Below are 13977 nucleotides of genomic sequence, written 5' to 3' on the forward strand. Positions count from 1 at the left end.
GGTGAACCATGTGACCTGCGCTCAAATCCGATTGGTGGATCTGAGTGCACACCTCCGACTGTGGGACAAGACACATGAGAAGCTGTTGCCCTTAGTAAAGTCACACAAAAAATACATAAAAGTGTCACCAATACGTGTATCCTTCCAGTTAAGAGTTCACTCCTCCCGTAAACACATTAACTGTCGTGACGCAGTCGAAATATGACTGCAATCGGTCTAGAACCAGTGCAAACTGAGAAATTATATACAGCCTTATAAATATCGGTCAAGGAAAGAGGATGATAATTAATATATACTATGGACGTAAGATAATACCTGTCATATGTGTATAGTGCAGGGAACCAAGCCCCCCCTCCCAGTTTATGGACCAGTGAGCTAATCTGTCATCAGTCTTGCAAAAGAATGTGTGTATACATGCAACTGCATGATTGCTGGGTTACATCCTTTAGCTTCGAAGTTACCATCTTACATCAGAGATGACAATAAATTCAATAGAGTGAACCACCTCATGCTGCCACATTTATGTTGAGTAAAAACATGCCAGTGTTGGCTAAGCCCTTGAAATCTTCCTTGTGTGTGAACAAGTGGCTCATCTTCTCTAGGACCCGGCGTTTGGAAAGAAGAGCCCAACATTGTTTTCACATGGCTGTCCATTTGCCCCTGCGTTGATAATTTATTAGTCGCTGGTTCGAGGTAGTGTATTAATCTCCCAACTGCACCTTTCTACTATCTCCGTGAAATGTGACCAAGCGACGTATCGTATTTATGCAAGTGTCATTTATTTTAATAACGAAGAGGGCTCCTATTCATGAATCACCATTTCCTAGCCTGTTACCCTATCCGAGCTGGGTAAATTGTCTACCAGTATATAGTAGCCTCTATTTGTGCCTATCTAAATCATTTTACCACCCGATAAAAATACCCCCCCACCTCCACCCATGAATGTAATTAACAATGGCGAGATGGTGATCGAGTTCAGCAAAACGAGCATATGGTTTGTCTAGACATTACAAATACACTGGACATATATAATGCCCCAGAACTGTTTTGTAGATACCATGCACCGAGTTCAAAATATAAGTAACAGATGTCATAAATAACGAATGTACCCTTCCATTTGTCCCCTCTGGTTGTTTCCGAATGAAAAATTTATACTTCTATCGTTTAATACTTGTTTGAAAAACCATCATTTGATAAGATTAAATAATTAAACTTTCCACAGATTTCCGATTTTCTCGTTTTACGTTCTTCGCCTCATCTTCTCATCAAATAATGCATTGCAGTATCGCCTGTCCACTCTTTGATGTTAGTAGTTCATGATATCTCAGGATGCTAGATGGGAGATCGACTCAGATGTGTTCACACATCGGCCCCGATGGCGGCCTTCTAGACTACTGCGTCTCACCCCTAACCCCGGTTGACTAGCTCTCGTGGGCTATTCAGTTAATTAGATTTTACAGCGAAGCACAAGTTAAAGTGTCAATCATTAATTGCTCCCCAGGGTGTTGCTACCTGTACACGTCGTCAAAAAAAGCTTTGGTTTAATGGGGTTTTTTTTTTTTTAAGAGTTCCTTAAATATTCGATTATTATAGCATGCAACTTCTGTAATAAGTCACGTTTCTGTCTTCTGATATTTTTAGAACTATGTCCCTTAAAATCTCTACACCATCCACCACTAAAAGGGTCTATCGAATTCATAATCAAATATACCAAGAATTAACTTGACTGACGAGAATGAAATACTCAGGTATGCAACAGTCCTCCTTCACACCTCCAGCAAATGAAATCGACTCCTACATCTATATCAAAACCTTGTCGCTTGCACAGGTCTCTCATCCAACGTTAACACCCGTTACTAACAATGCAAATAAAAATGAACACGTATTGCATTATTAATTAGTTAAAAATCCTTTAAAATATTACCTTCCCCCCACTCCCACGTCTTTGTACATAAAATTTTCCCTCGCTTTATTGTAGTGCATTTGTTTTTTAGTATTTGTTTTTCCTGAGATCGAGGGCTAGATGTTAAAACCTTCGCTTGTTCTGTTACCCTCGTAAAGACATGTTACTTCTCTGCACGCAGCCCTTCTGCTCACAAATGGTACAGTAACTACATTTCATGGTCGACATTACAATAGTCATTTTGCACTTTACTCTGTTGATTAGTCGTGGACGAGTGGAGATGACCTCTTTACCCTTCGAGACTGTCACGTGATACATTATGTATCGCCCAAGACGTCTATACTCGTCGAGGTCGTCACGCGATATATTTGGCTTGTGCACCTGAACGTCTCTCACCTTGAAGCTGCACAAGTGTTCCAGATCAAAGACAAGCCTCACCGACATTGCCGAAAAAGATCGACTTGCAAGAAGTCAGCGACAAACATCATGCAACGATAAACTTGAAATGTTGAACAGCTGGGGCCATATCCACGAAGCGAAGGCAAACCGTCCGTCATCCGAGATAAATTAAGGGCAAGCGTCTGTCTTTAATGTTATAAACCGTTGTTTCTCAAAGTATTTCGGACCGCGGACCACTTTACTTAAGGAAAAAATATGGCGGACCACCAAGGCCCAAAAATCCCTCTGTACTATGAATTTCAAATTTAAATTGCCGCATTTGCTTCATTACAATTTAAAACTAAATGTCCTTTAGTTACAGTAGTATAGAAATAAGTTGACATAAAACTACGTACCTCGTTATTTGTAATTAAAATGTTAATGCGAGGAATGCATCACTTTAAACATCACTTTGCCGACATGACAACTGTCAGCCGCGGACCACCTGACTTATATCCGCGGACCACACTTTGAGAACCACTTTTATAAACGGACATCCCGACTCTGCGGATGATTTACCCTTGGAACCGTTGCTAGAAATCAAACCCTTTACTCCGGGGTAAAGAAACAGCAGTGTGTCATTAACTATGGGGACGTCTTTCCTCGACTTCCTCGTTTTGCCTCGTGGGTAACGACTTACCCTCGCTTCATTAATACGGCCATATCAGTGGAGAGGGGAAAATGTACATAAAAAATATTCTTCGCGGTGGGTAGCATTGAGTAGTTAAAAAGTGCACCCCCACTGCCACATACATACTCGTGCACACGGACTGACGAACTGAGAAAGACCATGATGACGACGTTAGCGATGGTTCAGATATTGCCCGAAGTGTGAAGTGTATTTATGATAGCATTTATCCTAAGGTGACCAGACGTTTCGGGGGCGAAAGCGGGACACGTGCCGATGATGGTGTCGTCACCGTCAAAAAACGCCGAAAAAAGTGATTTTTAAAGACAACCGGGACATTTGATGGACTTGCCAGAAAGCCAGAAAGCGGGACATTGGGCATCCCGCCCGATATTCAGGCGGGACACGAGGTCAAAAGCGGGACTGTCCCGCCAAATGCGGGACGTCTGGTCACCTTAATTTATCCAAACATAGGCTTCATTGGCTTCATGTGTGGTGTCAACTACTCTGAGGGGGAAAAAAAACCACGTATTCACAATAGAAGATGGTTTCGTTGTCGCTATTAAATGACAAAAAGGTTAACGATGGAAACGTGGCGGCCTGTTTCAAAGGAACAATAACTCTGGATGGTACAAAGAGGTTGAATCTCTTTGGTAGAAGGCAAACCGTAGCTATCTGGATAGAGCTGCTGTTAATCTGGAACATGTCTCTGTCCACGATAAGAGGTGCCAAACACATTTGATGTCACCCATCACCTCCCTGGCCTTAGTGATAACGGTAGGAGCGGAAGAATGAGGAAAGTTAAAAAGGGAAGGGTGGAGGGAGATTGAAGCTATGCTGGCACTCATAGTAGATGATACCGTTCTTTAAAAGGCGTAAATAAAGATTGGGTAGAGGTTTGGTGGAAAGGAAAAGGAAGGAGACAAGAGAAGTGATGGGAGATTCAGGCCTTGTGGACTATTTAACGTCTCTGCCGCTACGTAGAATAGATGACTATGTCGTCGAATCGTCCGCTGCTCAAGTAATGTGCCGGAAATTTGAGAGTGACTTCCCTTACTATAGCGTAACGACTGTTGTTGATAGCAGTGGTCTGTGTGTGCACGAACGTTTGTAGGAGATAGAAGTTTGTGGTGTAAGTCTGTACTGTGGTTGACAGCAGTGGTTTATTTACGTTTGTGCTGTGGTTGATAGCAGTGGTCTATGTAAGTCTGTGCTGTGGTTTGAATCTGCGGCACGTCGCTCCTGTCAAAGGTTATGGTCTTTCATGCAGACGACCAAAGGGATATAACTGCTGGCGAAAGCGCTGTCTGAAAAGTTCAACAGTGGTAATTAAATAGAAGTGTATTAACTCTTCGCAACAAGTTGTAAGACCGCTTCAGTTTGTTGAAAGTCAGTAAGCATTGATTCGATCAGCCTCTCATCAAAGCATTGGGATGAATTCAAACTGGAGAACCGTAGAGGTAATCATTCTTTCAACAGCTTATACAATGATGTTTTGTATTATTGTAGTATCATAAGGTGACCAGACGTCCCGCTTTAGGCGGGACAGTCCCGCTTTCGACCTCTTGTCCCGCCTGCTCATCGGGCGGGACGCCCAATGTCCCGCTTTCTACCAAGTCCATCAAATGTCCCGGTTTTCTTTAAAAATCACTTTTTTCGGCGTTCTTTGACGGTGACGACACCATCATCGGCACGTGTCCCGCTTTCGCCCCCGAAACGTCTGGTCACCTTAAGTATCATGAATTTCATTTCTTGGCTATTATTTAACACTAGTCAAGTGTAGATTTTACCAGGTGTTATTTTATTGATCAAGTAATTAAAGTTGTTCCATATGTTCTATTGTCTGTGCTAACCGCTTACGTTCTGTGCGCCAAAAGGTGCAGGCTTCGTTGGATACACCCCATCAGTAAACTGAGTTTTTGTCGCATCTGGGAAGAAAATGCAAGAGAGTTTAAATGGGGATTAATTAAGAATATACCAATTGATAGTGACTGCAGTTGATTATATTTGGTCCACAGGCCTGGAGGGATATGAATGTCTGCCTGACCACACCTAGTAATGAGGCATGTAAAATGTTTGATGCTACCCTCACACAGGTAACGGCGTGTTTATTATGCTAACTCAAGAATAATAGTAAAAATGAAAAAATAAAATGCTGCAGGACAAATTTGATTTGGTGATCCTTCTTAATGCACATTGCATGTGCACATACATTTGTATGTGATATATATATATATCAAGAGGGAAAGAGAGATGAAAATTTTGTCTAGTCAGATTCCTTTCTTTTAGTCTAAATACTTGCCAGTCAAGAATTATGACTTGTCTCTATAAATAAAATATAGTTTTATTTTACATGTGCAGTTTCCTGTTGTTAAGATCATTTCAGTTTAAAGCAGTATGTCATCGTGATCGTGATTTGCCAAGGAAACCATTGTCATGGATCAGATTTAGTAAATGGATTTGTTCTGCTACCATAGGAAAGTGCTGTTGAACTGAACACATTTTGATTTATGTAATTATACTGATAAGGGCACATAGAAAAAAACTTTCTTTTCACTTGTATTTACAGTATGTCACCTGGCAAGAACTTGACAGTGTTGGTGGCATCGAAGGCTCACTAGATAAAATGCTACGAGCCGATTCAGACTTTGGTAACTTTTAAGTATTAAAACTTTTCTTGTTTCTTTGGCTGAATATTTTATTACTCATTCTTTTCTGTGGGTTCTATTGTTTTTCGTGAAAAACAGGCTTAAAAAGAGTTAGGTATATATATATACATAGGACATGTCAACAAGCCTATAAAAACATTTGCATGGAGAGGTTGTGAATGCTGGAAGGAACTGAGGGAATTGAGGTTTTCTTTTTCAAAACACACAGCTGAACAGGTGTACTTGTTTAATACAGGCATATGCAGCTTTGAGACCCTAGTAAAGTGGGTCAAGTGAGTGGTGTATCTGTTATTCACAGGTGCAGCTTGAGTGTGCGTATTTGAAAACGTCTTTCATTCAAAAACCAGTATCCTTCCCCCAAAAAATTGGAGAGTGAAGAAGCAAATTCTCTGTGTATGTTCAAGTGTGTGGGTGAATCTGTGCAGCCAGCATGTACACAGGTGTGCCTGCTTGAGACTAGATAGATTTAATTTTCCTTCCAGGTTTGTGATGCGAAGAGTCGTTCACCATTCTTTACCAGTCTGTGACCCACATTACTGTCTCTGTTATTCACTTATTTAGGGTTTGTCATGCTGATGATTATGCATGTTTGATATCGTTTAGGTGAGCAAAGACATGTTAGTCATGCAATGAACAGCGATCAACCACATGCTGACGATATAGCAGGCATATATTACTGTTTCACTAAGCATGCATTGTTCTCTGTATGGACAGTGATGGGTCATGTGATGAAAAATGGTCTGGACTTGATTGGCACTGGTCGCACGACGAGACTGGACCCTGAATTCAAGGCTGACTTTGACAGAATGGTTGAGCTGTCTGATAAACAGACTGGACTCTCTGCCAGTGAAAAGAATCATGTCAAAGCTCTCCAGCTGTTTGCTGATGGGTCAGTTATGTTAGATAACTCTCATGTGGTCTTGGTTTGTTTGTTTTGAGCAGGCATGTTTATTCCTTCTTATTATATACTAATCCCAGTTTTTGTCATCATTCTGGCCCTTCATTACAGCTCTATTACTGCTTAAAATTTTCACATTGCATTTTTTTTAATCAGCTTATTTATTTTATTTATTGAACTGCTATGAACCTTATACTTTATTAAGTGTTTGACATGGGTAGACATTGAAGCTGTTTCTTAGCTTCATTTTTTTCCTGTAGTCTTTTATTGTATTGTCTTTTCAACATCACATCTCTTACCAGCCTCCATGTTCAAATCTGATTTACCTTGTCTCATTTTGAGCCTTTTACCAGGTCTTAAAGGAAGTTGTTATTTATATTTCTTTCAAGTCACATGGCACTGGCAGCCAATATATGGGAAGACATTCTCATCGACCACCCACTAGACATGCTGGCACTGAAATTTGCTCATGATTCCTACTTTTACCTTGGTCAGTCCAACCAGATCCGGGACAGCATTGCTCGAGTTTTAAAGCATTACCAGCCCTCAAATCCATTTTATGGGTTAGTATGCAATATATGGTGTGTGTGTTTATGTGCATAGTTCCATCAAGTGAGTGCTGGTATGTGTTTATAAGGTGAAGGTACAGGTAGTCTGTGACCTTTCAGCCATTGAGGAGTGAGGGATAGCTTTTATATTGATGGCAGTGTAAATATTCTCTGTTACTTGCTTTGCTCTCCAACTGTTTGTAAGCTGTCAGATACCCGTTCAACAACTCTTGTCAACAAAGGAAAGTATGCTTCGCCACATAAGTATCCTACAGGCTATAGTGCTCTAACTGCTCAGCTGTGATTATCAAAGCAGGTAGAATGCCTGAAAACAATCCAATTTTCAAACAGATATAAATTATCTTTGCTGAGATTACGAAAGTAGAATGAATGAGAAAAATCCATTCAGGAACCAATGAAACAATCTATAAATAATACCATAAAATATCAAATTCATTTTTTGAGCCTCATTTACAGCAGTAGCTACAGAGTCTGGCTTTCCAAGCTTATGCCTACTTCTGTCTTAGACAATTTCTGGCTGTTGTCCCCAGCTGATTATAAAGAAATTAAATGAATGCTAGGTAAGATAATATTTTTATAATAATAATTATAGACATATTCTGTGTATGTCAACATATGTTCTATAGATGATTTCTGTTTGTCTGCAGATATCATTTTGGGATGTATTCATTTGGTCTAGAGGAGACAAATCTGTATGACCAGGCAGAGAAAATGGCCAGAAAGGTCTGTGAGTATATGAGCTGTTTTGTGTTTCTGTCTTACTTTTGTGATGTGACAGCACGAAGTGTTGTGTTTTGTTTCTCCATCTGCCATGCTGTAACAGTATAATGCATATTCCAAACCAACACAAAACATGTTACCACAAAACTTCACCCTTATGATCCATAATCCTGGTTTGCCGGGGAAGCACGGGGAAGGCAATTTTCATTACTTTTAATACAAAGTATAAGCTTTCTCCTTTCCAAAAAAGTATAGGTTTCTTGCTCTAATGTAAGGTAGACCTGGGAGCAGCAATAATAAAAACACAAACTTCACCCACAGTTATCTTCACAGTCTTCAGTTATTAGTCTGTCTTTGTAATGCTTATACTTTTATGTAATCTTTTTAACTGCTTTTTAATTTTACTTTTGAGTATTAAGTGCCAAGAAAGTAGCTGACTATGCAGTGTTTGTGAAATGCTTTTCTGACTTGTAAAATTAATCATCTAAATGTTGACAGTCCCAAAATATTTTTCAACAAATCACAAACTTATTTGTATGGCAGTACATAAAGGAACAAGAGGAATGACTTTGGTCATGTGATTCAGTCCCCATTTTTGTAGAAGATAGCTGGCCAGTTAACAGACAGTTACACAGGCACAATAGATGATTCACCAAATGTCATTCTAAATTATTCCTGCAAATGACACTTTCTTTCAACAGATATTTTCTGTCTATCCATGGAAAAAAGAAGTTTTATCTCTGTGATGTGATTAACATTAATTACAACTGCATACAGCACAAACTGCTCTGGCCTTTTTTTTGCACCAAACACTTGACCTTCATGGGACTTCTGAAGAGGACAGTAGAGCAGTTTGTTATCATCTCATAACCCTGAGAGCATGTTTTCTAGCCATATATCATTTCATTGCTGTTCATAGAGAAACAACGTTTATCATAATCCACTAAGATCTAAGGATAAATATGCTTAGGGATGATACTGTATTCTTATCAAACATATAATGTGTCCATTTCAATAATCAAAACAATCACAGTTTTATCTCCTTAGTAATTGATACTACACCCAAGTTGCTGCATCTTGCAACCGTTACATCAATAGGTGCTGATGAAAGTTGCATGACGTTTATTGTCAATGGCCAAACCCACTTAGCATGAGGTACAGGACTGATTGGTTGTTGGACAAACTACATGGCTGTGATGATGAGTAAAATCTTTGTATAGGGGCTTGAGATCAACCCAGGTGATGCATGGTCCACTCACACCATTTGTCACGTGATGGAGATGATGGGTCGCCAGGATGAGGGCATCAGTTTTCTAGATAAAACTGTGAAAGACTGGGAGGTACAAAGCTTTACTTTTTTCCTGCAAAATATGAAAGCAGTGTTCCAAATTATCTTCATCCATACAACAACCATCAGTAATACAGCCACCATCAATGCCATATCCATTATAACCATCATCATCATAGACTTCAACATTCATTTCGTATTTAGCCTATAGGATCATCACCATACTTGAAAATTGCACTGATGTACATTTGATTTTCTGTCCTGCACATTAGCCCAGAGGCTTACTGGCATGCCATAACTTTTGGCACTGGGCTCTTTATTACATTGAAAAGGTTGGTGAGGCTTTGACATTCAGTTAGCTTATGTACTTTGTTTGCTTCTGTTTCCAAAAAATTGTTGTGATGATGAGTTCTGAGCCTTTCGGTGCTAAATATATCGTGAAATAATGTAGTTGTCCAGAAGGTTTACTTTGCAGGACATATTTGAGTAATATTAAACAAGGCAGCATTGTGGAGTGTGAAAATGTAGATAATTGTATGTAAACTTTCTTGAAGCCATAATGTCATAAAATGTCAGAGTTAATCTGGTCTTTCTGGTTAAGGTAAAGTCTGACTAAAGCAGTGACAGACTGATTAAGTAATTTGAATATATTTATTTATGATAAAAGATAGCTCATTACATGGATGCTTTATGCATAGCTCCCGAAAGGCAGTATTATCATTACTGGTCAGCGCAGAGAGTGCACCCTATCTTGATGCTGTGCGATATAAGTACTCGTTATGATTACTATTAGGGTGTAAATGCTTTATTAATGTTAAGCTGTATAATATCTCAGGGTGAATACCAAGCAGCACTGGATATTCTTGATACTCAGGTGAGTCAGATTTTTCCCTTCCCACCAGCACTAGACTTTTTGGAAAACAAGGATCAGTATAGAGAATGATCAGTGCACACTTTCATACACATAATGTGTAGAGGGGTACTATGCCTAACAGTTCCTGACATGATTTCACACAATGTAGCTTCATATTCTGATACCATCACTTTCCATATGTGGCTGTATATTCTAAAGTCATATCAGTTTCTGACATTATATCACACCTGCTTTCATGATGCTGTTTTACATTATTTTTCCATACAAGGCTGGATATTAAACAGCATTGTTCTTTGGGTCTGCATGTTGTCACATATGTGTGATATAGTACTAATTGTGTAATGTGTTATATTGCTTTTATGAAAATATCTGGACACTTGATTTATCATACTGTGCAATATACATTGAGCATTTGTTTAGCCATAATTGATTTGTTTTTTGAAACTTACAGGTAAAAGTTCGAGCTTCCAAGTCTGGTGCATTGCTTGATATTGTTGATAGCAGCTCTTTGTTATTTAGGCTTCAAATGGAGGGTTAAGTTGTTTTTTCTTCTTTTTTTTTTTTTTTTGACAAAATATGTCATCTAATTATCATATATCCACTTTAAAACAAAGGTTTTACTGTGCATATACTCTTTTACTGTTCCCCATACCTCTTTCATATATTTCTAATAAAATCAGTATGAGTGACTAATTATATGTATAATCTCTATTAACAATACCTGCTACATAGTTTTAATGCTTAGAGTAATACTCTTTTTAAGGGGCACACTTTGGTGTGTCAGATGGCATAGCCTTGTTTAGGTCAATTCACAACCCTATAGCTTCATTTTATTAACTCTATCTGCTTTTCTTCTGATTTTGCAGGTGTGAACATTGGAGATCGATGGGAAGATGTGTTTGAGCTGTGTAGGCCCCATCTGGATGATCACATTCTGGTATTTAATGACATCCATTTTCTGCTTGGATGTCTAGGGGCAGGGAAAGCGGATGCTACAAAGTATTTCATCAACTCTTTCGAAGAGTTTGTCAGGTGAACTTTTTCATATTCATAATTACTTCTTGCCCTTTTTTGCTGTGCTTCCATGTAGTTTACCATTCAACACTTTTGAGACAAAATGTGTTAAATGGGTTAATTACTGGGACTACACATAATGTGTTGTGCCACTGCCAGAAAACTGATATAAATATATAAACAAGGCAACACCCCATTTTCTCTTGCTGAAGTCCAAGAACAAAATTTATGATGCCTGGTTGATACAACAGGAATTTTCTGTGACACCACATATTTGCAGAGTGTAATATAGAGAGTGTAATGCTGTAGAATGGTCATATCACTGCATCATCACGCCCCTGCTTACCTATAATAATGTATTTGCCTGCATAGGAATGTGTCTGTGCATTTATATGGGGGTGTGGTTGGTGGGTGGAGTATATACATTGCTGGAATGTATGTAAGCAAATCTGCATGTGAAGGAGCCAAATGATTAGAGATTTTGTGCTTTTATCATGAGTGTGTTTCTTCTGTCCTCTGCAGAGATGGTGCAGGCTGCCAGCATGATGTGGCTGGTGGTGTGGGTCAGACCCTGTGCCAGGCCTTTGTTTCCTACTCTGCTGGTGACTTTGCCTCAGTGGTGGACTTACTTTATCCAATCCGTTACCAAATCATTTCGATTGGTGGCAGCCATGCTCAGGTGAGGTAGATCTTTTGTTAAGTTCTCTTTGCCTTTATCATATTGCTGATGTTCAGATTTTAAGCTAAACTTCATCGCCTTTAACTAGGAGAAAACATATTGCTTGAAACAAAATTGTAGTTGTTCACGTTTCTGAGAATACTAGTAGTTTCTCATCTGTGCTTGTTCCTTTTTGACAGAGAGAACCTGTTTAACTTGTTGCTGATTCAGGCAGCAATTAAGTCTTCTAGACCACGTCACCACTGCCTTGCCAGGTATGTTGCTGCTGGCAATCATTAACTACTTTCAACCGAGCTAGCTATCTCAGAAGACATCTAAGCAGGGGTCTCAAACTCATATTAGCATGTGGGCCGCAGTGGGTCAGTCAGAAAAGGAAATGGAACACTACTGGCAGTTAATGGTGTCGGGTGTGAAAATACCATTAATTTATGTACCATAAATTTTGGACTATAAGCTGCAACTTTTTCCCCAGCTTTAAACCCTGTGGTTTAAACAACAATGTGGCTTGTTTGCAGATTTTTCTGATTCTGATTAATTTTTTTGAGCTCCATGTTAAGTGTTCATTGTTTACGTTGTTACAGTGTTAACTGTTCACATTTTTAAATCTAAGATGCATACAATTGAAGCTTTCAGATCATTTGTTCAAGCATGCACCCTCATAATACCGAAAATGAGACAAAATGCCTACGATGCAGCTTTCAAGTTGAAGGCAATCAACCTAGCCGTTTAAAAAAAAGTATATGTATTTGTGAATAGAGATTTAAAAAAATTTAGTGAATGTGGTTTATATTCAGGTGGGCTCATTAGAACAAAATTTACAGTATATTTGAACTTTGTTTACAGCATCATTACCATTTACCATCACAGAGGATTTTGGAACATTAATGTCGCTGATTTTATTATTTGGACAGAACCCTTCTGGCAGAGCGTAAAGCACTGAAGGAAAATGCACCAATGACAGATCGCCTTATTGCACATGCCATGGCTGTGCATGCCGACTAAACCATTCATAGCTTCTGATGCACTTTGTCAGCACAACGGACCAGCATAAAAAGAACTACTAGATGGTGGAACAAGGATAGCTGCATCAGAAGTATTACTGCACATGGAGCTGAACATGTGTGTACAGAGGTACCAAAATAAAAAAGACACACATGTGCGCATATATGCACACACACAGAGGTGCTAAACCAAAGAGAATTACCTACCATGTGCAGATATGCGAAAATGTCTAAAACATATCACTCGTTGATATTTACTTTTATTTCATTATTCACGTTCACCAACCAGTGATTATCAAGTTTGAGGTGATTGTATGGACTCCTCTCCCATCTGACCTTGATGTGCCTGAAGGTGTTTCTGAGACAAAACTGCAGAACCGCCTCTAAGTATTTCTTTGTATTTCTCGTTTTTGGGAGTATTGGTGCTACATGAGCAAGTAGTTTAGTACATGTACCTGAGTTGCTTTTGAATGATCCAAACTATTTTCCAAGGAGAAAAACCAATGGCAGCACAGAGACATTTTGCAAATTATTTACAGTTTGGTCCAGTGTGTGTGTTTACCATAGACCAACAGCTTGCGAATGCCAGCTACTGCAGGAGGGTTAACTGCTGCTCATGTCTTTAACTTCTTGTCAGTTCATAGCCATTTTGGCAATGTGAAATTCTATGTCTCATATAGTTATTCAACAGAGTTATTAACCTTCACACACAATTCCACGATAGATGTCATTAGTATACTTTCTAGTAATGCCAGGTTTATTATATATCTTTTTGTTCTTTGGACTTTGTGACTGCATGTCACATTAAAACAGAATGATAAAGCACGTAAGTTTCCCAGTTTGCAAATGTATACAAAATTCACCAGTTTAATATTATTGCCTTGAATAACTTCAGCAGAGGTGCCATTATTTACAAAATGTTCTCTCTTAAAGTATTATGTTCATACTATACTTGACAACACATTGTAATCAGTGACTTCACAGATGTGCACGCCTAGTTATCTTTTGAGAAGGTAATAAATTTACAATTGTTACTGCAGTAATCTAAAGTACTGACATACTTCTCTTGCATCTGTTTATCAGCATATCCTGTGACAGTCTACAGGTGCATGATGAAGCAGAACATACAAGATATACAAGAACAACATTGCTTTTAAACGCAGGAATGGGGGTGGGGAATGAGGTCTTTCATTTAACCTGCTTTCCCTTTTTAAAAATCATAAGTTGTTCAAGATTCATCACAGAATAAAAATGTTAAATTTTAGTTATAAACTAAAAGAGGGAAACAAAATCAAA

At 38.9% G+C, this 13977-nt stretch overlaps 1 protein-coding gene across 2 annotated transcripts; it reads left to right on the forward strand.

Moving 5' to 3' along the window:
• The first annotated feature begins 3472 nt into the window (after nucleotides 1–3472).
• Nucleotides 3473–13730, forward strand: LOC112561438 (tetratricopeptide repeat protein 38-like). Of its 2 annotated transcripts, none has more exons than XM_025233941.1 (14): nucleotides 3473–4429; nucleotides 4988–5065; nucleotides 5539–5620; nucleotides 6353–6527; nucleotides 6926–7099; nucleotides 7753–7828; nucleotides 9046–9165; nucleotides 9386–9445; nucleotides 9949–9987; nucleotides 10439–10520; nucleotides 10854–11019; nucleotides 11524–11680; nucleotides 11864–11934; nucleotides 12592–13730. In XM_025233941.1, exons 1-14 carry the CDS (start codon nucleotides 4403–4405, stop codon nucleotides 12680–12682), a joined length of 1398 nt encoding a protein of 465 aa, XP_025089726.1. In that variant the 5' UTR covers nucleotides 3473–4402; the 3' UTR covers nucleotides 12683–13730. The 2 variants fall into 2 exon arrangements, 1 of the variants encoding a protein (XP_025089726.1); XR_003098683.1 differs by having other exon boundaries at nucleotides 3478–4429; nucleotides 11860–11934.
• The last annotated feature ends 247 nt before the right edge of the window (nucleotides 13731–13977 follow it).

The sequence above is a fragment of the Pomacea canaliculata genome, linkage group LG4, assembly GCF_003073045.1.
Source record: "Pomacea canaliculata isolate SZHN2017 linkage group LG4, ASM307304v1, whole genome shotgun sequence".
NCBI lineage: Eukaryota > Metazoa > Mollusca > Gastropoda > Architaenioglossa > Ampullariidae > Pomacea > Pomacea canaliculata.